The sequence below is a fragment of the Phyllopteryx taeniolatus genome, chromosome 3 (assembly GCF_024500385.1).
Source record: "Phyllopteryx taeniolatus isolate TA_2022b chromosome 3, UOR_Ptae_1.2, whole genome shotgun sequence".
Lineage (NCBI taxonomy): Eukaryota > Metazoa > Chordata > Actinopteri > Syngnathiformes > Syngnathidae > Phyllopteryx > Phyllopteryx taeniolatus.
The window spans coordinates 26,656,418-26,668,482 of record NC_084504.1 but is presented as its reverse complement, the minus strand read 5'-3'; the positions used below and the strand labels follow the sequence as shown (position 1 = coordinate 26,668,482).

At 40.2% G+C, this 12,065-nt stretch overlaps 1 protein-coding gene across 8 annotated transcripts in view; it reads right to left on the bottom strand.

Annotated features, from left to right (window-relative positions):
* LOC133475309 (pikachurin) overlaps nt 1-12,041 on the bottom strand; it is a 35,112-nt gene extending 23,071 nt beyond the window's left edge. For 2 of the 8 annotated variants that reach the window (XR_009787788.1, XM_061767969.1), the window contains exons 1-6: nt 8,587-8,852; nt 4,823-4,932; nt 1,421-1,507; nt 1,088-1,114; nt 293-410; nt 72-207 (exon numbers count right to left, since the gene is read on the bottom strand). Coding sequence is in view for 5 of the 8 variants with exons in the window: in XM_061767969.1 (XP_061623953.1) it covers nt 72-207; nt 293-410; nt 1,088-1,114; nt 1,421-1,507; nt 4,823-4,932; nt 8,587-8,695 (587 nt within the window). In the remaining 3 variants the exon portion in view is untranslated. Of the gene's footprint in view, nt 1-71; nt 208-292; nt 411-1,087; nt 1,115-1,420; nt 1,508-4,822; nt 4,933-8,586; nt 8,857-11,920 lie in introns of those variants that run through there. The other 6 variants (XM_061767971.1, XM_061767970.1, XM_061767976.1 and 3 more) reach the window with 4 other exon arrangements.
* Nucleotides 12,042-12,065: the final 24 nt, after the last annotated feature.

The window sequence follows — 12,065 nt, the reverse complement described above, 5'->3', positions numbered from 1 at the left end:
CAATACAATTTTAAATAAATATCAAATAATACACAGAGTAGAAAACATAATCATGATAAATGACGGTTCACCTGATGTAAGCAACCAGGAAGTGGAGGACAGGCGCGCTGCCCTCGCTCTCCCCTTGCTGCCACGACAATGCCAACTCCGTGTCGGATATCGCCACGACGACGGGCTCGGTCGGGGGTGAGGGCGGCATGCACGTATCTGGCGGCAAATGAGCAAATTCAATAACGAATTTGAGCGTTAGAAATGAACGGCGTCATGGTGTTGTTTCCTTTTTCCTCGTCACCATGTGAGGCTGTGCCGACGTCTCGGGGCACACTGGGGCGACCTTCGCCAGCCCAGCCGGAGGCGCCCACGCTCACTCGGTACTTGGTGTTCACCTTTAGGTTACCAATGTCCACATCCTACAAGGTGCACAAACACAAAGTTATGACAAACCATCTTTAGAGATGAGCCACGGAGAACTAGAGTGGGCTAACTCAATTTTTAAGTTAAGTGCAGAAATTAATAGAGAAAAGATTGCTTATCTTTCAGATGTATACTGGTCTGAATTAAGGTTTAGTTTCAATTTTCACACACAGGGTCTTTTATTGCTCTCAGCACTTTCCCTGATTCCCATTTCCAAGATGGCCGCGCCCATGAAGCTCGGCGTTACCTCCCGTAAAAACACCACAAAAAGTGAAGTTCAGAGATGGATTCAGAAAGACATGCTTCAGCTTGTGTGCCAGTGCATCTGCATGTTAGTAGAAGTCAATATTATTTGTCATCTTTTTATCAAATAGTGGACTTAGACCAATAATGCACTAAACTTTTTGTTTTTGTTTCCAAGTACAAAATCATTATTTTGGGCAAAAAGTCAAATCTGAAGAAAAAACACCATTTCTGTAAAAAAAAAAAAAAAAAAAAAAAAGTATCCAGAAAAGGTCATCATTGCCAACATAAAAATCCCCCAGAATTTGATTGCAGCCATAAAACCTTTAATCACTCTCTTGCAAAATGACAAAAATGGAGGAGGCCCACTGTAGTTCTTATTAGCTCAGATACACAGAAAAATGTGTCACATAAAACAAAATATACTTACAAAGCTTGCCTGTCCATCAAATTGGCCCTTTGGTGGGAGGGACAACACAAGCAAATAAAAAAAAAAAAAAAAATAAATAAACATTAAAATTTAAATTACCGCGTAAAAAAAAAGATGAAGTAATTTGAAAAAACCTTAAAATTAAACATTTGTAATATTTACGCTGTTATTGTTACCATAGCGCTATCATTATCGGCCTCATATTTTCCTGGTACCCGCTCGATACCGTTCTCTTGCAGTTATTGCACAGCACTATTAAAACTGTTTTTAAGCGTTCAGCATCCAACAACACTGCAGCTCTGCTTGCTAGTGATAGTAAATGGCAAGACTCACCGTAGTCAGCATGTCCAAACTGAGAGGGACTTCCATCACAGAGGCCGTACCGAAGGGACGGCCATTTTTGATCTCCGTGTAGAATATCTAAAACGCACACAAGGACATCGTCTAGAAACCAGACCAAAGACCACCGCCAAGGCTTAAATCAATGTGTAAACAGTCTTTAAGGGCTAAAATGAGGTTTTAGTCTAGTGATGAGCAATAAGATCCTGCATAAGCAGGAACAGAGCTGATGATCTGATTTGAAAGAGATAGAAGACTCTAATCATGTTAAATTGGATTCTTCAGATTGACGCCAAATACGCAATCTGGATCAGATCCAGGTCAAACTCCAGAGTTGATTGGTTTTTTTTCTTCTCAGTTTCAAGCATTCCGAAATGGGTTTTTTGAACATTTTTGTGAGCGATATATGACACAATTAACGTGGATTCTTAGAAAACCTATTAAACATGAAATCTTTGAAGAATTCCCGCTTATGATGTAATGGGACTTCCCAAACTCACGGCAATGAAAACATAACCTCCTTGGCGGAGGTAACACAGACACACTAAGTTCATCTGTGAGTTGTTTGGGAGCTAAGTGCAGCTCGCTGACTAATCCTCTTAGTTCGGACATATGGTCCGAGCACACACTGATTCACACTTTGTTAATGGGCGACGGCAATTAGGGAGGACCCAATCGAGGTCAAGAAGGGTCAACTACGATCAGTGTACACAAATAAATACAGCCAGAATATGCATTTAATTCACCGTTAATAATTTTGTCATTTGTGCGGAACTGGCGGTGTGGAAACAGGAGTTCAAAACATTCGGCGGAAAAAACCAAAATATGACTGATGACTGAACAGGGACCACCTCATTATTTTCTTTAGTTGTATGTTTTGTTTCATGATTGTGCTTTTTCTAAAATGCCTCATAGTTTAATTGGAATCCTATTTAAAAATGGAAATGAATTTGTTTTGAATGATGACTCATGTTTTCTTTAAAGACTGGTACACATGTTACAAATTCTGCTGGGGGAATCAAACTTGTGAGCACAACTCTGTGCTGTTCTCTCATTTCCTAAATAAAAGTTCAAAATGCGAGCAAGTCAATAAAAAGTCAAAATTGGACGTAATCAAATAAAGTGCTTAAAGCTGGAGTTTGCTGTTTGAAAATGTTTTTTTTTTAAAAACCTTTACGTCACGTTAAAAATGTTTCTGCGACCTGACAGTAGAACATGATCAAAATTATATTTTTAAAAACCATTACTCTGGCCCGACCGATCTAATGCATCTCATTTAATTTTATCTGCTCACAGCGCACCATCGATAAACATGATATTTATTTGTTTAAATCTGCATGTATTAAACCTGCAATTAGTGAATAAGTGATATAGTGAAGGACTACTGTATTTGTGATTTATTTCATGAAACTCTTGACTGTGGCTTATGTGTTAAACAATAGCATTCCAGTCATGTTCATTGCATCACGAAGCAACTCGGTTACTAATGGCATGAGTTGAAATTGCTTCGTAAGGTTTCGTTTTCTGCAAAGTGAAAAGCGCCCATGTGAATCATTGCTGCCGCATGATGGTCAAAATAGCTAGCCAACAATTCTAACTAAATGTGCAGAGCAACAACTATTCGGTAGGGAAACAAAGGCTTGTGTCTTTGCAACAAACATAAACGGCATCTGTGATAAAACAACAATCAACCTCCCTCAAGGCCGACGTGCAGCGCGACAGCGCGTACGACAGGCACGCGCTGATAACTCGCAGAGGGAAAATGGACATCCACGCAGGAAAGTGTCAATTTGATTTGGGACGTTTTCTATTACTTTCGCTCCTGACATCTCTCCGTTAGAGTAGCAGCCAAAGAAAAAAAGTAAGGGTAGCTGATTTATTGAAATAGCGGCGACCACACATAACACGCTTTCATTTTGATCACGCATATGGCATTGTGAGACGCTAAACGTAGCAGTCTACGTCTTTACTCATCAGGGCTCCTTCTTATCAAACGGGATGTAATGCTAACGTTGACGTGCAGAGTTACTCCTTCGGCGGTGGCTGAAACGAGGTCTGGTGAGGCACGGAGACCTCAGCCGTCAGAGGTCGTTTTGATAAAAGCGTGGCGCTAAAAGGCAGGTTCCGTCCAATTTGGAAACGCAATTGGTCGCCTCAAGGCCACGGTGCCGCTGCGGAGTCTGTTTGACAGGCACTCTAAAAGCCGCCCGTGTGAGTGGCTCGCATGGACGTAATTACACAGTCAAAAAGAGTGGAAACTGTTCGTCAACTCTTCTTCATTTTGCAATGCTTGTCATGGGAATGGCAGTGGTGAAAGAATGGCAAACTAATACTTTTGGTTGTTATTCTCATGATTTATTTTGTTAGCATAATCTCATGCATACAGGCCTTAAATAAAGGCAGTTGTATTGAATCCATTAATTATTTACACGATGAAATATAATATTTTAAAATTATATTGAACCTATTTAATAATAATGTATTTATATATTTCATGAACTTTTAAAGTATTGAATGGCATTTGTATTCATTTCCTAGATTTGTTTATTATTTAATAGCACCTGTAATTAATGGCTTTTTTTGTTTTTATTTACTAGACTTTGTATTCATTTACTAAAAATTGTCATAATTGAATGATTTTTTTTAATTCTTATTACGATTCCTTATTATTTCAGGGCATACTTATATACTCAAGTTTGTATTAGTCCTTTGATTTTTTTTATTTAATTTCTTTCTTAACTTGAATTTTAATATTTTTTTCAATTATCCTATGGCATTTTCATTTTTAGAATTTGTAATTATTTTCTCGTATTATATATGTATTAGACTTTTGTGATTATTTCATGGCATTTTCATGACTTGTATTTATGTACTTGAATCTTTATTATCACGTGGTATTTCTATTTACTAGAAGGTGTTCATTTACTAGAAGTTTCTATTATTTATTTAAAGTCTTTATTATTATTATTATCATAAAATTGCAATTAAATAAATATACATTTCATTTAAAAAGGTTATGAAATAAATGACCTATTAAATAGGCTCAGTATAATTATTAAATATTATATCTTACAATTGAATTGACATTTGAATTATTTCACATTTGGATGAATTCATTCATATTTTCATGATCAAGCTAATGGACCTCACATGTATTTAAAACAAAAAGCCATCCATTCTCTTTCTAAACTTACTATAGTAAGCATTTAAAGGCGAAACTCCAGAAGTGTAGTTTGCATATTTTATTTTTCCATTTTTTTTTCTCCCCCCCCCCTAAGGACACAGAAGCGCACCAGTGATGGCAAAAGACGTGATGATGACTATAGAAGAGAAAATGGAATTCAGCCAGTGCGCCGCCCCTGTAATTGAAAGCGTCAAGCCGAGACGTGTGACAACCTTGTATCCGGTGATGGTGCTGACATGTCGCCGCGGCATCTTCCATCGCACGCTGAAGGCGCTGCAGTTGACGCTTTCCAACTGGATGTCCAACGGGGGACTCAAACGATCTAAAGTCGACAAAACAGGCCACCGGATCAAAATGGGAACCAAGTCAGGAAGTCGAAACCGAACCAAAACAGAAACACTCAAAAGTTGATTGATAAACAAACAACAGCAACGAAGGAGACTAAGGCTCTTCTGTATTTGCTTCTCTTGGCCACAGTAAGGAGACACATTTATTCTTCTGTCCATCATTAACCCATCATCAATTCAGCCAACATCCATCATCATCCATCCTTCTATCATTCTTTCATCTGCAGTTCACCCAACCATCCATCCTTCCATCATTTATTCACTCACCCTCCATCTATTACTCCATTCATCAGCCATCAATCCATCCATCGTTCAGCCATCACACATTTGTCCTTCCATCATTTATTCATTCATCCTCCATCTATTCATTCATTCATCCACCCATCATCCATGTATCCTTCCATTCTCCATGCATTCATTCATTCATCCATCCATCCACCCAACCATCCAGTTTGTCATTTATCATCAAGTCATCCAACATCCAATCCCATCCCTCCATCCTTCCATCCATCCATCATTCAGTTGTGGGGATGATAAGTAGGACGGAGTGACTCATGTGCCGCTTGCTCAGCTGAGGAGATCAATGGTGAGCTGGTGGGGCCTAAGAAGCACCAGGAAGCCATTTTAATGAGCGTACAGCGTTGCGGCCCAGCCTTAATATCTCAAAGGGGGAAATGTCAGCGTTGAGACAAAGACTTCAGTGGGAAATCAATAAAAAGCTCAAAAGTGGTTTCAGCCCAAACACTGCAAAAATATCGGATCCCGTGGCATTGGACGACACTTGTCACTTGGGCGGTGTATTTGCCTTTTATCAGGGGATCGGTGTGATACGTTGTGACGTATTGGACATTTTAATGTGGTTAACTTCTTTGTATACTTGCATGACGGAGGTCAAAAAAAAAAATGCTTTGAAACAAAACCAGAGGCTTACCTGGGCCTCCTGGTCGACCTTAGAGGTTGTGCCTTTGCTAACGCTAACATCATCAGAACGGATTGTGTTGGACCTCAGACCTTCCGTCGTTGTGCTCCTTCGGAATGTCTGTGCCTATGCTAATGCTAATGCTAACATCGACGTGATTGATGTGGAGTGACACAGAAACCCACTCGTCAAAGACCACCACACAAGTCCAAATGTCAACGAGCTGCGTGTGACAGCCTGGACTGTGTGGCTCGCATGCAGCCCGAGGGATCGAACCGGCGAGATGTGATGCGAAGCGATAGGGGGCGAGGAGGAACAGGGCGCGGCTACGACACGAGGAAAATGTCCCGGTGATGAGAAAACAAAGAAAGCACCCAGTGTGCGCCTCGGGGGCCGTACTTTGTTGTCGTCTTTGGGATTTACAACACTGGATTTAGACACTCATTGGACAAAACATTAGGTACACCTGATGTGAGTTCAAGGCGACCTCTATTACAAAAGTGTTTGTTTAGTCAAGTGCAGATGGTGTAGGCAGCTACTAGGACGCCTATTTTAATTGCCATGAAAAAAGATTCCTGCTCATTCATGCGTTTTTCGCCCCCAAAAATAAAAAATTAAATTATTGAATTAAATTAATTAAGATTAAATCAAATAAACAAATCCTTTTTTTGGGCTGAAAAATGCGTGAATAGGCAGGAAAATATCATAAGAAGCGTTTTCATGAAAAAAATCGATTGTGTTCCCCCCCTCCCCCCCCCCAAAGATTTTTTTGTTTTGCTAAAAAAGCGAGAATTAGCCCCCCAAAAAAACAAAGAAACAAAGAAATGGGATGTCTGGTGTGAATAGCTTTCTTGAGGACATGGTCAATCAGGTTGAGGTCAGGACTTTGACTGGGCCAGTCCAGAACATGTATTTTCTTCTTCGGAAGCCTTTCTGTTGTTAATTTGCTTCTGTGTTTTTGGATCGTTGTCCTGTTGCAACACCTATCCTCTTTTGAGCTTCAACTGTTGGACAAATAGCCTCAAGATGGTCTGCGAAATATCTTAATAAACTTGGAAGTTCATGTTTCCATTGATGATAGCGAGCTGTCCAGGCTGTGGGGTTTCAAAGCAACCCCATTCCATGATGCGCTCAACACCATGCGTCATAGTTGGAATAAGGTTTTGATGTTGGTGTGCAAGTTTTCCTCCACACATGGCATTGTGTGTTCCTCACAAGCAATTCAACTTTGGTTTCATCTGTCCACAGAATAGTTGTAATTTTGAAAGTCGTGCTGTGGAACATCCAAGTTCTTTCAAGCAAACTTCAAACGTGGAGCAATGTTTATTTTAGACAGAAAATTGTTTTCTTGTTGGTGTCCTCCCATGAACGTCATTCTTGTTTAATGTTTTACATATGGTAGCTTTGACAATAGAGATGTTGGCCTGTGCCAGTGATTTGTGTAAGTCTTTAGCTGACCCTCAAGGGTTCTTCTTCTCTCTCTCTCTCTTCTTTTTTTTTTTTTTTTTTTTTTACCTCATTACCTCAATTTGTCTGACCATGGACTGATGAACATCAAGACTCTTAGAGATACTTTTGGAACCTTTTTTTTTTTTTTTTTTTTTATTTTAATTAATTTTTTTTTTACAATTCTACACTATGTATAAAGTCCAGACTTCAATACGATTGAGATGCTGTGGAATGACCTCAAGAGAACTAATCACACCAGACATGTCCGAAATCTTGCTAAACAGTTTTGTAAAGAGGAACGGTTTCAAAATTTAACCTGATTGTCGCACACATCTGATCTGCAACGACAGGAAACGTTTGGTTGAGGTTGTTACTGCCAAAAGGAGAGTTAACCAGTTAACCGAATGTTTATTTTCGACAGAAATATGAAAACATGTCTTTTTTTTGTTTGGTATTAGTTTAAGCAGACTATTTATTCTTGTGATTTAGATGATCGGACCAATTTATACCGAAATTGAATTCCAAAGGGTTCACATACTTTTGCCTCCCACTGTACCTCATTGTGTGATGTGTGGTGCTACTTTCAGCTTTAAAGGGACGCATACAAAAAGTTACAGATAGCTAGCTAGCTAGAGAGATGCACAGACAGACAGACATAGATAGATATCGACATAGATAGAGAGATACAGGTCTAAAAATATAGAGATAGGTGGGTAGATGGATAGAGAGATAGATTGGGTGCACTCACTCGCGTGCGCACACACACGCACAAACAATAGGACACCCATGCACATAATCATTTGCGCAGACTTGCGCAAAAACCCCTTCTAAACAAACACACCCGCACACTAAGCACAATTTTTTTTAAATGAAATAATGTAAGACAAACAAATTTCATTCATTTCCATAATAATTTGATTAAACGGTTATATATTTCATGAAGACAAATTCACCATAATGCTTATTATAGAAACACACGCACACACATTCTATACCGTAGACTGATTTAGGGACGAAATGTTTCAATCAAATGAAAGAAATCGATCACATGCCATCATAATACGGACATATATCGAACATGAACAAATGATAAAAAAGAACACAAAAGACCACATACAAACTGACATAGTCCACATTTTGGGCCCGCGCTCCCCAATTTGGAAACCCCGCCCATCACTGCACTTGACTGGCATTCCAATGAAATGGAAAAAAGGAGCTTTTAGGGAAGCGAGGCGACGACAAAGGACTGCGGTTCACTGACCGGCTCTCCTGGCGCCGGACCTCCTGGCGGCCAAGCAGCACACCGCAAAGAGGACAAAGTGCAGCAACAAAGTGCAGATCCGAGTCCGTGCGCAGCTGCGGCTCGCCATCGCTCCTCCCGAGCGCTCAGATGCTCATCGCACATGCACAAAAGGCGCCGCCGACACTTCCTGACTAAGACTACTCATAAAGTTATGTGATGAAGCGGCGTCCCGCAGGAGGAGGAGGAGGAGAGCTGATGAGATTAGGGTCCGAAAGATCAGCTCGGGTTGGGCACGTCACTGCGGGCGCGCGCAAAGGCTGCGCGGGGGTGGGGGGGGGAAATCACTCACCGCCGTGCGTAATGCGCGCTCTCGACGCGAGACGGGTGGGCACGCGCGTGTGTGTGTTATGTATTTCTTGACTTATTTATTGATGTGTTTGTTGGCCGGGTCCTGCGTGCGCGTCCTCGAGAGCAGATGAGCATCGTGCGGGAGCCATTTAGGGGCTCATAAGAGGATAACGAGCGTCTAATCCGCACGCGTTCCGCAGGCCGCGCACGCAGATGGAGGCCACACGCGTCTTGACCCACGAGGGAGGGGGGGGGGGGAGGGGGAAGAGAAAAAAAATTACAGTACACACTACTATACACTCATACTCACTCACTCCTCCACACAAAAAAAATGTGAAAAAATAAATAAATTCAAGGATTCATAATGCGCACTTTGGATTTGATTAGATAGTGTTCTTTTGTATTCTTCTTCAATAAATAAGTATATAATCGCATTCATTTTAATGAACCAAAAAATGAATACAATAATTCAATAATAATATAAATGATTATTATTTAAAATATTTTCTTTAATTAGTGATTACATTGATACATATACATTGACTAAATATTTGTTTTAATATTTGTAATCAATACAATCAGGGTAATCATTGTTGGGTTTTTTTTTAATTAAAAGTGGCTTTGTTTGCAGACCTCACAAGTATTAATAATACCAAAACCAACCAAAAATAATTAATAATAATATTAATAATTAACATGTCCCTTCACTACATTAGATTTATGTACTATTAATGTATTTTAATTTTGTATGGTTTTATTTTATCTAAAAATATTCTAGGAGTATAATTTTTTTTTTAATTTAAGACATTTGCAGCTCTTTGAGATGATAATGCAATTCTGTACTAATATTAGAAAAAAATGTTAATTTGGTAGGTGGGGGAAGCCATAAAAGCAGTAAACAGTGCCCACTGGTGGTAATATTTGTTTTTGCAATGAGTTTGGAAAACGGAATTACTTTTAAAAATAGAAATCTTAAAATGTATATCATAATTTGTTTATGGCGGCACGGTGGCCAACTGGTTAGAGCGTCAGCCTCACAGTTCTGAGGTGCGGGGTTCAATCCCCGTCCCCGCCTGTGTGGAGTTTGCATGTTCTCCCCGTGCCTGCGTGGGTTTTCTCCGGGCACTCCGGTTTCCTCCCGCATCCCAAAAACATGCATGAATTGGAGACTCTAAATTGACCGTAGGCATGACTGTGAGTGCGAATGGTTGTTTGTTCCTACGTGCCCTGCGATTGGCTGGCAACCAGTTCAGGGTGTACCCCGCCTCCTGCCCGATGACAGCTGGGATAGGCTCCAGCACGCCCGCGACCCTAGTGAGGAGAAGCGGCTCAGAAAATGGATGGATGGATGGATAATTTGTTTATGTTTTAAATAGTAAAATATTTTAGATATTTATTCCCTCTTTTTTTTCTAATTTAACAAAAACTTCAACAGCAAGTAACAGCATCCAAATCTTTCTTTTTTTTTTGGGGCCATGTGATGGAACCTTTTGCCCGATTTGTTTTCCTGCAATTGACAAATGCAAAACTAACTCCACTCGTCTCTGTTATTAATTGAGGTGACGTCACATCGTTGCTGACCCTAACCCTCACGGCTTTTAGCTGCACTGTGGAAATTTAGTTCATGCACCTGATGAGCCTCCATTGAGACTTTGCACCAGATTAAAAAAAATAAAAAATAAAAAAAAAAGTGTGCGAAACAAACCCGATTCATCACGACACACTACAATTAGCATCCAGCTGCAGGCTTCTATAAATCGCAAACATTTACCGCCGAAGCTTTGCATCACTTTAGGGGAAACGGCTTCTCTGAAATGATCTTGATAAGGGCGGGGGGACATATAAAACCAAAAATCTTGCACATTCTTGTCTTAATATGTCATGTCTATACTATAAGTCGAGACCGCAGGCAACAGCTGCATGGACTTAGACTTGATTTAAGCTAAATAAACATTTCGCTTTTGATCAGCCCACCAGGAAGGAAACATGCTTTTTTTCCCCCCTCTCTCATAGAAAATAATGCTAAGACAATTCATCTCTTCCTAAAACACTTCAAGATCATGTTTTGAAGCGTAAAAAGAAGTGGACCACTGTCGAATAAAATTCAAATAAAGGGAAACTACAACTTGAGGACAGACGAGATGGAACACGGGTGTGTTTGCAGAGCAATACTGTCACCTTTCTGTGTTTTATAGCTATTGCCGAAATTAATGTGTCGTATAGTGTGGATGCTAAATGTATATGTAAGCATCTGATACACACACAGTATATGCACACACACGCATACGCAGTATAGTTACACACAGCGACACACTTGTTTCACCGATAATCTGAACTATAACATGTACAGCTTCAATAAAAAATAAAATCGTTTCAAGCGTGGAAGTAAAAATGAACAACTGACATAATGTGGTTGCGCAAGTGTGCACACCCTCTTATAACTGTGGATGTGGCCTTGCTCAGAATTTACCAATTACATTCAAACTCATGTTAAATGGGAATCAGCACACACCTGCCACCATTTAACGGGAGTCCGATTAAGGCCATAAAAGGTTCAGCTGTTCTAGTAGACTTTCCCTGACATTTTTGTTGCTTTCTAGCAGAAGACTGAAGGTTTTGTGCTAACGTCGAGTGTTGTGTTTGCGCCAAACATACCTCTTGGAATTTTGTCAAAATGATGGCCTTGGTGTCATCTGACCATAGCACATTTTAAATAAAGAAATGCATATATGCCAAAAAAAAGAAAATGGCAATAAATCAAATCCTAAGGGAAAAAGGCCGCCATATGGAGTGGCGCTTCTGGGGGGCAGTGAGTGTGTGTGTGTGGGGGGCGGGGGGATATTGAGTCACCGTCCAAATATGTTGTCTCAAATATCATATTTATGTTGAGCTGTATACTGTATTTCTGATGAAAATGTATCAATTACATTTTTAAAAAACAAGTAGCGTGAAGTAGCAGCACATGTTGTGTCCCACTGATTGGAAGCACATTTTTTTCACTGACCTGTTGAGTCTCCACCCACCGGGAACAGAGAGACCCACGTCACCGACACAGCCCATCCCTCCTCCAGTTCTCCTCCTTCAGTGTGGACTTGAGCTCAGCGGGAATGGACGCTTGACAGACTTCTGCAAAACAAGGATTTTTTTAA